The 14,072-nt window shown below is 39.9% G+C and overlaps 1 protein-coding gene across 5 annotated transcripts in view; it reads right to left on the bottom strand.

The window, feature by feature from the left end:
* GMPS (guanine monophosphate synthase) overlaps nt 1–14,072 on the bottom strand; it is a 120,182-nt gene that overhangs the window by 30,140 nt on the left and 75,970 nt on the right. For all 5 annotated transcript variants that reach the window (XM_079921276.1, XM_079921275.1, XM_079921277.1 and 2 more), the window contains 2 exons: nt 12,859–13,052; nt 12,291–12,456 (listed from right to left, as the gene is read on the bottom strand). In XM_079921276.1, the coding sequence (XP_079777402.1) occupies nt 12,291–12,456; nt 12,859–13,052 (360 nt within the window). The remainder of the gene's footprint in view (nt 1–12,290; nt 12,457–12,858; nt 13,053–14,072) is intronic.

The raw sequence follows: 14,072 nt of genomic DNA, 5'->3' as shown, positions 1-14,072 counted from the left end.
CCTGGCAGTGGCGGGCTACACAGGCTCCCGGGAGGGACGGTATGGATAGTGACCTGTGCTTGCACATAGGCTTCTTGGTGGCTGCAGTAGCAGCCTTAGCGTCTCATGCCTGTCTCTGGGGTCCATGCTGCTAGCCGCCTGAGTACAGGTCTTTTAACTCCATTGGTAGGTTTATTCCTAGGTATTTTATTTTATTTGTTGTAGTGGTGAATGGAATTCTTTCCTTAATTGTTCTTTCTGATCTTCTGTTGTTAGTGTATAGGAATGCAAGAGGTTTCGGTATGTTGATTTTGTATCCTGCAACTTTACCAAATTCATTGATTAGCTCTGGTAGTCTTCTGGTAGCATCTTTAGGATTTTCTAAGTATAAGTATCATGTCATCTGCAGCGACAGTTTTACTTCTTCTTTTCCGGTTTGTATTCCTTTTATTTCTTTTTCTTCTCTGGTTGCCATGGCTAGGACTTCCAAAATTATGTTGAATAACAGCAGCGAGAGTGGACATCCTTGTCTTGTTCCTGATCTTAGAGAAAATGCTTTCAGTTTTTCACCATTGAGAATGATGTTTGCTGTGGGTTTGTCGTATATGGCCTTTATTATGTTCACATAGGTTCCCTCTATGCCCACTTTCTGGACAGTTTTTATTCTTAGCATAAATGATGTTGAATTTTGTCAAAAGCTTTTTCTGCATCTATTGAGATGATCATATGGTTTGTATTTTTCAAGTTGTTAATATAGTGTATCACATTTATTGATTTGTGTATATTGAAGAAGCCTTGAAACGCTGGGATAAACCCCACTTGATCATGGTGTATGATCCTTTTAATGTGCTGTTGGATTCTGTTTGCTAGTATTTTGTTGAGGATTTTTGCATCTACATTCATCAGTGATATTGGTGTGTAATTTTCTTTTTTTGTAGTATCTTTATCTGGTTTCGGTATCAGGGTGATGGCGGCCTCATACAATGAGTTTGGGAGTGTTCCTTCCTCTGCAATTTTTTGGAAGAGTTTGAGAAGGATGGGTGTTAGCTCTTCTCTAAATGCTTGAGAGAATTCACCTGTGAAGCCATGTGGTCCAGGACTTTTGTTTGCTGGAAGATTTTTAATCACAGTTTCAATTTCTTTACTTGTGATTGATCTATTCATATTTTCTATTTCTTCCTGGTTCAGTCTTGGAAGGTTATACCTTTCTAAGAAGTTGTCTATTTCTTCCAGGTTGTCCATTTTATTGGCACAGAGTTGCTTGTAGCAGTCTCTTAGTATGCTTTGTATTTCTGCCGTGTCCATTGTAACATTCCCTTTTTCATTGCTAATTTTATTGATTTGAGTCCTCTCCCTCTTTTTCTTGATGAGTTTGGCTAAAGCTTCATCAATTTTGTTTATCTTCTCAAATAACCAGCTTTTAGTTTTATTGATCTTTGCTAGCATTCCCCCTTTTTTTTTCATTTATTTCTGATTTGAAAACGATTTCTTTCCTTCTACTAACTGGGTTTTGTTTGTTCTTCGTTCTGTAGTTCCTTTAGGTGTAAGATTAGATTGTTTATTTGAGATTTTTCTTGTTTCCTGAGATAGGATTGTATTGTTATAAACTTCCCTCTTAGAACTGCTTTCGTTGCATCCCATAGGTTTTGGATTGTCGTGTTTTTGTTGTCATTTGTCTCTAGATATTTTCTGATTTCCTCTTTGATTTCTTCAGTGATCTCTTAGTTATTTAACTTATTGTTTAGCCTTCATGTGTTTGTGTTTTTTAACATTTTTCTCCCTGTAATTGACTTCTAATCTCATAGCAGTGTGGTCGGAAAAGATGCTTCATATGATTTCAATTTTCTTAAATTTACCAAGGCTTGATTTGTGACCCAAGATGTGACCTAACCTGGAGAATGTTCTGTGTGCACTTGAGAAGAAAGTGTAATCTCCTGTTTTTGAATGGAATGTCCTATAAATATCAATTAACTCTATCTTGTCTATTGTGTCATTTAAAGCTTGTGTTTCCTTATTAATCTTCTGTCTGGATGATCTGCCCATTGGTGTAATGAGGTGTTAAAGCCCCTCACTATTACTGTGTTACTGTCAATTTCCTCTTTTATAGCTGTTAGCATTTGCCTTATGTACTGAGGTGCTCCTATGTTGGGTGCATATATATTTATAATTGTTATATATTCCTGGATTGCTCCCTTAATCATTATATGGTGACCTTCCTTGTCTCTTGCAACATTCTTTATTTTACAGTCTATTTTATCTGATATGAGTATTGCTATCCAGCTTTCCTTTGGTATCCATTTGCATAGAGTATCTTTTTCCAACCCCTCACTTTCAATCTGTTTGTATCTGTAGGTGTGAAGTGGGTCTCTTGTAGACAGCATATATATGAGTCTTGCTTTTGTATCATTTCAGCGAGCCTGTGTCTTTTGGTTGGAGCATTTAATCCATTCACGTTTAAGGTAATTATCGATATGTATGTTTCTATTAACGTTTTTTTAATTGTTTTGGGTTTGTTTCTGTAGGTCCTTTTCTTCTCTTGTGTTTCCCACTTAGAGAAGTTCCTTTAGCATTTGTTGTAGAGCTGGTTTGCTAGTGCTGAATTCTCTTAGCCTTTGCTTGTCTGTAAAGCTTTTGATTTCTCCATCGAAATCGAATGTGATCCTTGCTAGCTAGAGTAATCTTGACTGTAGGTTCTTCCATTTCATCACTTTAAATATATCATGCCACTCCCTTCTGGCTTGTAGATTTTCTGCTGAGAAATCAGCTGTTAACCTTATGGGAGTTCCCTTGTATGTTCTTTGTCATTTTTCCCTTGTTGCTTTCAATAATATTTCTTTGTCTTTAATTTTTGTCAGTTTGTTTACTATGTGTCTCGGCGTGTTTCTCCTTGGGTTTATCCTGCCTGGGACTCTCTGCGCTTCCTGGACTTGGGTGGCATTTTCCTATCCCATGTTAGGGAAATTTATGATTATAATCTCTTCAAATATTTTCTCGGGTCCTTTATCTCTCTGTTCTCCTTCTGGGACCCCTAAAATGTGAATGTTGGTGCATTTAATGTTGTCCCAGAGGTCTCTTAGTCTGTCTTCATTTCTTTCCATTCTTTTTTCTTTATTCTGTTCCACGGCAGTGAATTCCACCATTCTGTCTTCCAGGTCACTTATCTGTTCTTCAGCCTCAGTTATTCTGCTACTGTTTCCGTCTAGTGTATTTTTCATTTCAGTTATTGTATTGTTCATCTGTTTGTTGTTTAATTCTTCTAGGTGTTTGTTCTTTAATTGTTCTAGGTCTTAGTTAAACATTTCTTGGATCATCTCAATCTTTACCTCCATTCTTTTTCCAAGGTCCTGGATCATCTTCACTATCATTATTCTGAATTCTTTTTTTGGAAGGTTCCCTACCTTCACTTCATTTAATTGTTTTTCTGGGGTTTTATCTTCTTCCTTCATCTGATACACAGTCCTCTGCCTTTTCATTTTGTCTATCATTCTGTGAAGGTGGTTTTTGTTCCACAGGCTGCAGAATTGTAGTTCTTCTTCCTTCTGCTCTCTCTCCAAACCCCACACTCCAGAGGCCCCCCTTTGGCCGTGGTGCCTCTCCCCTTCCACAGAGGTCCTAAGCAGAGGCCCCGCCCCATGCTTGAACATCACCCTGCCTAGGCCCTGCCCCGAAGGTCTTTTCTGGCTGCATGTGTCCTGAGCCTAGCCCCCGCCTCCCACTCAAACGTCACCCCTGGCTGTTCTTTTAAAGAGCAAAGAATTTAAAAAACTAGGATCTTTATTTGGTAGCAAGGCTGAACAATTGGTGGGCTTCACTGTAAGATGCCAAGGCACCTGGCTACTTCACTGGAGAACACCAGTGAATTTGTGGGTCTTTCTCTTAAGCTGGCCAGTTACGCAGAGAAGACACCTCCGATTTCCAGCTTATCAGCACTGTGATAGTTTGAATAGAGGAAGTGGCAAGGGGGAGGGAGATACCGTTCAGTACATAAGATTTTTACTTCATCTTACTTCCACCCTCAGCTATGCCTGGCATTGAGATGCCCAAGAACAAAATCTCTCTTGTTTAGCCTAGAGTTTGTAGAGAATAAATCCACAGTCTTCTGATAAGGAGGGATAGCAGCAGTGTGTTCCTGTTTTAAGGAAAAAGGATCTGCTTCTCAGATTTTTAACCAATCCATTTTAGGCTAACCCAGTGAACCAGGTCCCATAGGGGAGTCAAAGTTTCCAACTCTTGAGCCTACACGTAAGTCTTCTGTTTTGTTGGCTTCCTTCCCTCACCCCACACCCCAAGGTTTTGGAGTCCTCCATTCTACTATGACAGTTAACAAGGACAGATGCAGGTTTTTGTGGAGCTGAAACTTAACCAACTTGGGGGTCCTCTTCAAGAAAAAGAATAACAAATCAGGAGAGGGAGAAGATGGCGGAAGAGTAAGACGCGGAGATCACCTTCCTCCCCACAGATACATCAGAAATACATCTACATGTGGAACAACTCCTACAGAACACCTACTGAACGCTGGCAGAAGACCTCAGACCTCCCAAAAGACAAGAAACTCCCCACGTACCTGGGTAGGGCAAAAGAAAAAAGAATAAACAGAGACAATAGAATAGGGTCGGGACCTGCACCAGTGGGAGGGAGCCGTGAAGGAGGAAAGGTTTCCACAAACTAGAAGCCCCTTTGCGGGCGGAGACTGCGGGTGGCGGAGCGGGGGAGCTTCGGAGCCATGGAGGAGAGCGCAGCAACAGGGGTGCAGAGGGCAAAGTGGAGAGATTTCCGCACAGAGGATCGGTGCTGACCAGCAGTCACCAGCCCCAGAGGCTGGTCTGCTCACCTGCTGGGGCGGACGGGGCTGGGAACTGAGGCTCAGGCTTTGGTCTGAGCGCGGGGAGAGGACTGGTGGTGTGAACACAGCCTAAAGGGGTTAGTGCACCAAGATTAGCCAGGAGGGAGTCCAGGAAAAGTCTGGACCTGTCGAAGAGGCAAGAGACTTTTTCTTCCCTCTTTGTTTCCTGGTGCGCGAGGAGAGGGGATTAAGAGTGCTGCTTAAATGAGCTCCAGAGACAGGTTCCAGCCGCGGCTATCAGCACTGACCCCAGAGACAGGCATGGACGCTAAGGCTGCTGCTGCCGCCACCAAGAAGCCTGTGTGCGAGCACAGGTCACTCTCCACACCTCCCTTCTGGGGAGCCTGTGCAGCCCGCTACTGCCACGGTCCAGGGATCCAGGGACAACTTCCGCAGGAGAACACACGGCGCGCCTCAGGCTGGTGCAACGTCATGCCGGCCTCTGTCGCCGCAGGCTCGCCCCACACTCCACCCACACTCCGTACCCCTCTCCCCCCCCAGGCTGAGTGAGCCAGAGCCCCCCGAATCAGCGGCTACTTTAACCCTGTCCTGTATGAGTGAAGAACAGACACCCTCCGGCGACCTACATGCAGAGGCGGGGCCAAACCCAAAGCTGAACCCCGGGAGCTGTGCGAACAAAGAAGAGAAAGGGAAATCTCTCCCAGCAGCCTCAGGAGCAGCAGATTAAATCTCCACAATCAACTTGATGTACCCTGCATCTGTGAAATACCTGAATAGACAACAAATCATCCCAAACTGAAGAGGTGGACATTGAGAGCAAGATTTATGATTTTTTCCCCTCTTTCAATTTTTGTGACTGTGTATGTGTAGGCTTCTGTGTGAGATTTTGTCTGTATAGCTTTGCTTTCACCATCTGTCCTAGGGTTCTATCTGTCCGTGTTTGTTATTTTTTTTACTTTTTAAATAAATTTTTTCTTAATAATAATTTTTTTATTTTAATAACTTTATTTTATTTTACCTTACTTTATGTTATTTTCTTTCATCCCCTTCCTCCCTCCCTTCCTTCCTTCCTTCCTCCCTCCCTCCCTTCTTTCCTTTTCCTCCTTTTCTTCCTTTCTTTCTACTTTTTCTCCCTTTTATTCTGAGCCGTGTGCATGAAAGGCTGTTGGTGCTGCAGCCTGGAGTCAATGCTGTGCCTCTGAGGTGGGAGAGCCAACTTCAGGACACTGATCCACAAGAGACCTCCCAGCTCCACATAATACCAAACGGTGAAAATCTCCCAGAGATCTCCATCTCAAAACCAACACCAAGCTTCACTCAACGACCAGCAAGCTACAGTGTTGGACACACTATGCCAAACAACTAGCAAGACAGGAACACAACCCCACCCATTAGCAGAGAGACTGTCTGAAATCATAATAAGTCCACAGACACCCCAAAACACACCACCAGACGTGGACCTGCTCACCAGAAAGACAAGATCCAGCCTCATCCACCAGAACACATGCACTAGTCCCCTCCACCAGGAAACCTACACAACCCACTGAACCAACTTTAGCCACTGGGGACAGACACCAAAAACAATGGGACTCCGAACCTGCAGCCTGCAAAAAGGAGACACCAAACACAGTAAGATAGGCAAAATGAGAAGATAGAAAAACACACAGCTGATGAAGGAGCAAGATAAAAACCCACCAGACCTAAATGAAGAGGAAATAGGCAGTCTACCTGAAAAAGAATTCAGAATAATGATAGTAAACATGATCCAAAATCTTGGAAACAGAATACAGAAAATGCAAGAAACATTTAAAAAGGACCTAGAAGAACTAAAGACGAAACAAGCAATGATGAACAACACAATAAAAGAAATTAAAAATTCTCTAGGGCTTCCCTGGTGGTGCAGTGGTTGAGAGTCCACCTGGCGATGCAGGGGATGTGGGTTTGTGTCCCGGTCCGGGAGGATCCCACAAGCCGTGGAACGGCTGGGCCTGTGAGCCATGGCCGCTGGGCCTGCGCGTCCGGAGCCTGTGCTCTGCAGTGGGAAAAGCCACAGCAGTGAGAGGCCCGCATACCGCAAAAAAAACAAAACAAAACAAAAAGAAAACTCTAGAAGGGATCAATAGCAGAATAACTGAGGCAGAAGAACGGATAAGTGACCTGGACGATAAAGTAGTGGAAATAATTACTGCAGAGTAGATTAAAGAAAAGAGAAAAAAGGAACTGAGGACAGTCTCAGAGACCTCTGGGACAACATTAAATGCACCAACATTCGAATTATAGGGGTTCCAGAAGAAGAGAAAAAAAAGGGACTGAGAAAATATTTCAAGAGATTATAGTTGAAAACTTCCCTAATATGGGAAAGGAAATAGTCAATCAAGTCCAGGAAGCACATAGAGTCCCATACAGGATAAATCCAAGGAGAAACATGCCAAGACACATATTAATCAAACTGTCAAAGGTTATATACAAAGAAAACATATTAAAAGCAGCAAGGGAAAAACAACAAATAACACAAAAGAGAATCCCCATAAGGTTAACAGCTGATCTTTCAGCAGAAACTCTGCAAGCCAGAAGGGAGTGGCAGGACATATTTAAAGTGATGAAGGAGTAAAACCTACAACCAAGATTACTCTACCCAGCAAGGATCTCATTCAGATTTGATGGAGAAATAAAAACCTTTACAGACAAGCAACAGCTGAGGGAGTTCAGCACCACCAAACCAGCTTTAAAACAAATGCTAAAGGATCTTCTCTAGGCAAGAAACACAAGAGAATGAAAAGACCTACAATAACAAACCCAAAACAATTAAGAAAATGAGAATAGGGATGTACATATTGATAATTACCTTAAATGTTAATGGATTAAATGCTCCCACCAAAAGACACAGACAGGCTGAATGGATACAAAAACAAGACCCATATATATGCTGTATACAAGAGACCCACTTCAGACCTAGAGACACATACAGACTGGAAGTGAGGGGATGGAAAAAGATATTCCATGCAAATTGAAACCAAAAGAATGCCGGAGTAGCAATTCACATATCAGACAAAATAGACTTTAAAATAAAGACTATTAGAAGAGACAAAGAAGGACACTACATAATACTCAAGGGATCGATCGAAGAAGATATAACAATTGTAAATATTTATGCACCCAACATAGGAGCACCTCAATACATGAGGCAAATACTAACAGCCATAAAAGGGGAAACTGGGGCTTCCCTGGTGGCGCAGTGGTTGAGAGTCTGCCTGCCGATGCAGGGGACACGGGTTCGTGCCACGGTCCAGGAAGATCCCACATGCCGCGGAGCGGCTAGGCCCATGAGCCATGGCCGCTGAGCCTGCATGTCCAGAGCCTGTGCTCCGCAACAGGAGAAGCCACAACAGTGAGAGGCCCTCATACCGAAAAAAAAAAAAAAAAAAAAATCTTCCAACCAACAGACGCCCAGGACCAGATGTCTTCACAGGCGAATTCTTTCAAACATTTAGAGAAGAGCTAACACCTATCCTTCTCAAACTCTTCCAAAATATAGCAGAGGGAGGAACACTCTCAAACTCATTCTACATGGCCACCATCACCCTGATACCAAAACCAGACAAGGATGTCACAAAGAAAGAAAACTAGAGGCCAATTTCTCTGATGAACATAGATGCAAAAATCCTCAACAAAATACTAGTAAACAGAATCCAACAGCACATTAAATGGATCATACACCATGATCAAGTGAGGTTTATTCCAGGAATGCAAGGATTCTTCAATATACGTAAATCAATCAATGTGAGACACCATGTTAACAAATTGCAGGAGAAAAACCATATGGTCCTCCTCAGTAGATGCAGAGAAAGCTTTCAACAAAATTCAACACCCATTTATGATAAAAACCCTCCAGAAAGTAGGCACAGCGGGAACTTTCCTCAACATAATAAAGGCCATATATGACAAACCCACAGCCAACATAGTCATCAATGGTGAGAAACTGAAAGCATTTCCACTAAGATCAGGAACAAGGCAAGGTTGCCCACTCTCACTACTCTTATTCAACGTAGTTTTGGAAGTTTTAGCCACAGCAAAAAGAGAAGAAAAGGAAATAAAAGGAATCCAAATCGGAAAAGAAGAAGTAAAGCTGTCACTGTTTGCAGATGACATGATACTATATATAGAGAATCCTAAAGATGCTACCAGAAAACTACTAGAGTTAATCAATGAATTCAGTAAAGTAGCAGGATACAAAATTAATGCACAGAAATCTCTTGCATTCCTATACACTAATGATGAAAAATCTGAAAGAGAAATCAAGAAAACACTCCCATTTACCATTGCAACAAATAGAATAAAATATCTAGGAATAAACCTATCTAAGGAGACAAAAGGCCTGTATGCAGAAAATTATAAGACACTGATGAAAGAAATTAAAGATTATACAAATAGATGCAGAGATATACTATGTTCTTGGATTGGAAGAATCAACATTGTGAAAATGACTCTACTACCCAAAGCAATCTACAGATTCAATGCAATCCCTATCAAACTACCACGGGCATTTTTCACAGAACTAGAACAAAAAATTTCACAACTTGTATGGAAACACAAAAGACCCCGAATAACAAAAGCAATCTTGAGAATGAAAAAAGGAGCCAGAGGAATTCAGGCTCCCTGACTTCAGACTATACTACAAAGCTACAGTAATCAAGACAGTATGGTACAGGCACAAAAACAGAAAGATAGATCAGTGGAACAGGATAGAAAGCCCAGAGATAAACCCACGCATATATGGTCACCTTATCTTTGATAAAGGAGGCAGGAATGTCCAGTGGAGAAAGGACAGCCTCTTCATAAGTGGTGCTGGGAAAACTGGATAGGTACATGTAAAAGTATGAGATTAGATCAGTCCCTAACAACGTACACAAAAATAAGCTCAAAATGGATTAAAGACCTAAATGTAAGGCCAGAAACTATCAAACTCTTAGAGGAAAACATAGGCAGAACACTCTATGACATAAATCACAGCAAGATCCTTTTTGACCCACCTCCTAGAGAAATGGAAATAAAACCAAAAATAAACAAATGGGACCTAATGAAACTTCAAAGCTTTTGCACAGCAAAGGAAACCATAAACAAGACCAAAAGACAACCCTCAGAATGGGAGAAAATATTTGCAAATGAAGCAACTGACAAAGGATTCATCTCCAAAATTTATAAGCAGCTCATGCAGCTCAATAACAAAAAAACAAACAACCCAATCCAAAAATGGGCAGAAGACCTAAATAGACATTTCTCCAAAGAACATATACAGACTGCCAACAAACACATGAAAGAATGCTCAACATCATTAATCATTAGAGAAATGCAAATCAAAACTACAATGAGATATCATCTCACACCAGTCAGGATGGCCATCATCAAAAAATCTAGAAACAATAAATGCTGGAGAGGGTGTGGAGAAAAGGGAACCCTCTTGCACTGTTGGTGGGAATGTAAGTTAATACAGCCACTGTAGAGAACAGTATGGAGGTTCCTTAAAAAACTACAAATAGAACTACCATATGACCCAGCAATCCCACTACTGGGCATATACCCTGAGAAAACCATAATTCAAAAAGAGTCATGTACCAAAATGTTCACTGCAGCTATATTTACAATAGCCCGGAGATGGAAACAACCTAAATGTCCATCATCGGATGAATGGATACACAAGATGTGGCACATATATACAATGGAATATTACTCAGCCATAAAAAGAAATGAAATTGAGCTATTCGTAATGAGGTGGATGGACCTAGAGTCTGTCATACAGAATGAACTAAGTCAGAAAGACAAAGACAAATACTGTATGCTAACCCATATATATGGAATTAAAAAAAAAAAATGTCATGAAGAACGTAGAGGTAAGACAGGAATAAAGACACAGACCTACTAGAGAATGGACTTGAGGATATGGGGAGGGGGAAGGGTATTCTGTGGCAAAGTAAGAGAGAGCCATGGACATATATACACTACCAAACGTAAAACAGATAGCTAGTGGGAAGCAGCCGCATAGCACAGGTAGATCAGCTCAGTGCTTTGTGACCACCTAGAGGGGTGGGATACGGAGGGTGGGAGGGTGGGAGACACAAGAGGGAAGAAATATGGGAACATATGTACATGTTTAACTGTTTCACTTTGTTATAAAGCAGAAACTAACACACCATTGTAAAGCAATTATACTCCAATAAAGATGTATTAAAAAAAAGAATAATAAATCAGGCATTTTTTAAAATCACAAATTAATACTACCACGGCTAACACAGACTATACACAGAAACACTGCAAATCACAAATATAGCACCAAACCCAGACTAAATGTATCCCCAACTCGACGTTTTCTTAGTGTAATCCCAAAATGCCTGCAGCCACTACAAACCCACCCAAAAGAGAGCAAGTTAGAGTGGAAAGAAAAAGTAATCTAAATTAACAGCCAATTGACAAATAACACTAAATATTTTCTGGAAGAATGTACATAAAACATTATCCCAGAAAATTCTGAGAAAGTATAGTAATGAAAGGACATAAATCCAACCATAGATTAAAATGTACTATGAAACTGTCATGATTAAAACAGTTTGGTACTATTTTACATACTGGAGTTAATTTATGAGAAATTACATTGAGGCAACTAGCTAATGCTTGGGAAGAAAAGAAAAAACCTTAATAGCCCCTAATTCCTTATATAATCAATATAAATAAATAAATAAAAATAAAGTAAATTAACGGCAAATTATTAAAATATCTTACTTTCAAATTGCATAAAAATTGTAACTATGAGAAGACACTACTAGGTTCCTTCCCCAGAGTTTGGTAAAGGCTTGGCTAGTGAGCAGTACTGAAATTTAAGCTTCATTAGCTTAACGGACAAAATCTGCATAATCCATCTGCTTTTCACTTTCCAACATTTTTTTGAAACCATCAGACTGCTATTACCTCCTCCCTATTCCTCATTCTTCTGGCATTATACTTGTTTTATGCCTGTACTGTTATTTTAGTGACGTTTCCAAAGGAGAAAGAAATAGACTCATCTTTACTTCATGTTTAACTACAACTCTTCATTTTATACTCAACCTTTTGGCATCAATTCCACTTAAATCAATAATATGTAGTTTATATCATTAAACTACTGACTTAATTTCATTATAGCTATTGCTTACATCTTGTTTTTTTAAAGTATAAAAGATATCCACAAATGTAAAAGCAGTTAAGGCCTAAGAAGATGAACAGAAAGAACAGAATAGTAGCTGGAAAAAGGTAACTTACTGATTTATACATAACATTTGGAGTAATCAAGTTTCCAAATTTATATTGTGACCCCTCTTGAACCAAAAGTAATTACAAGGTAAAAATAAAAAACATTTTCAACCATAAGCTTAGTGGGAAAACTGTACTTAGTTAAGGCAGTGTGCTCACTTAATCATACGCTAGATTTGATTAAACAAGTTCTGACATGTAAATTAACTCTTCCGGAGTTCAATACCTTTGACTTGAATTCCAAGCTTTTTGAGGGCCTCTTCAACAGACTGACTTTCTCGTTTTCTCATAAAGCCATTATCAATGTGCACAGCAATGACTTGCTCTTGGTTCAAAGCACGATTCAACAAAGCTGTACAAACTGTTGAGTCTACTCCACCACTGAGCAAAACCTACAGGGTGAAATGAAAAGTCAAACTGAGTAGAATAAGGAAAAAGAAGCTAAGTTATCAGCTTAAATCACTACCTAAAAACACTGTTTGGGGAATTCCCTGGCGGTCCAGTGGTAAGGACTCCATGCTTACTGCCAAGGACCCAGGTTCAATCCCTGGTCGGGGAACTAAAATTCCACAAGCTGTGCAGCACAGCCAAAAAAAGCAAAACAACAAAACAAAAACAAAAAACCACTGTCTGTACGAAAGGTATGTATGGTAACTGAAAGAACACACTGAAACAGTGCAACTCAAAAGCACATGATCACCCAGTCAAAATTTAAGGGCTATGCTGAGTAAGCCAACTCTGAGTTCTAATATCACTGACATAAATTTATAGACTTTCAAATATAAATTGCTTACCAAAACTTTTGATGTGCCGACTCTCTCTTTGATCTCTCGAATGCACTCAAGTTCTCTGTTCTGCACAGTGAAGGTCCCACTGCACCCAGCGATGTCGAAGAGGAAATTTTTCAGTATTACTTTCCCATTTTCTGTAAGGCCAACTTCAGGGTGGAACTGGGCTCCATATAATTTTTTAGATTCATTTGCTATACCTTTATAGGGAAAATAATCATAAATTAAAATTTTTTCCTATTGAACAGACTCAACCAGAACCCACAGTAATTCCTCACAATTTCTTCCTCCATAAACGTGGAAACTGATACAAATTAGTGGATTTTTAGCTATGGGGAAAAAAATACAAATAAAAACTACATTGCCATGGTACAGCTTTATAAAGGTCTTTCCTTATACAGCAATTAATGAACTACATGACCTTGAAATAAGTCCTACAGAGATAATTCACAGTACCCTCAGTTCTCTACCTAGGTTACTGCAATTGTCTTATCTATTTAATGCAGTGATAACTCGATTTTAGATCTCAGTCCCATATGCCTTCACATGCAATGTGCAGGTACCAATTTTCTATATTAGAAAATCCTCATACATTAAACCTATCAGAATATTCTAAGTGTTTCTTTCTTGGGTACTATTAACCAAATATAACTTCATTGACTTGATTAATGTGTTTCTGACACTTTATCATCTATAAAGCAGCAGATATTAGGCTAAATGTTTTATATAGACATGTACTACTCCGTATCTATGGCTCTGAGATATTATTCCAGGGTTTCAACATCTGACAAGACAATCAGTGTTATATACCACATAAACAAAATGAGGGATAAAAATAATATGGTCATCTCAATAGATACAGAAAAAGCAAAAGATAAAATTCAACATCATACATGATAAAAACTCTCAACAAACTGGTAGAGAAGGAACGTACCTCAACATAATAAAGGCCATATACAACAAGTCCACAATTAACATACTCAGTGGTGAAAAGCTTTTCCTCTAAGATCAGGAACAAAACAAGAATTCAACAAAGTATTGGACATCCTAGCCAGACCAGTCAGGCTAGAAGAAAGAGATAAAATCATCCAAATTGAAAACGAAGAAGTAAAACTGTCTCTATTTGCAGATGCCACAACACTGTCTCTAGGAAACCCTAGAGATTCTAACAAAATGCTGTTAGAACTAATAAATTATTTCAGCAAGCTTGCAGAAAAGAA

Source organism: Stenella coeruleoalba, assembly GCF_951394435.1.
Source record: "Stenella coeruleoalba genome assembly, chromosome: 5".
NCBI classification, from domain to species: domain Eukaryota; kingdom Metazoa; phylum Chordata; class Mammalia; order Artiodactyla; family Delphinidae; genus Stenella; species Stenella coeruleoalba.
This window is presented reverse-complemented; position numbering and strand designations above follow the sequence as displayed.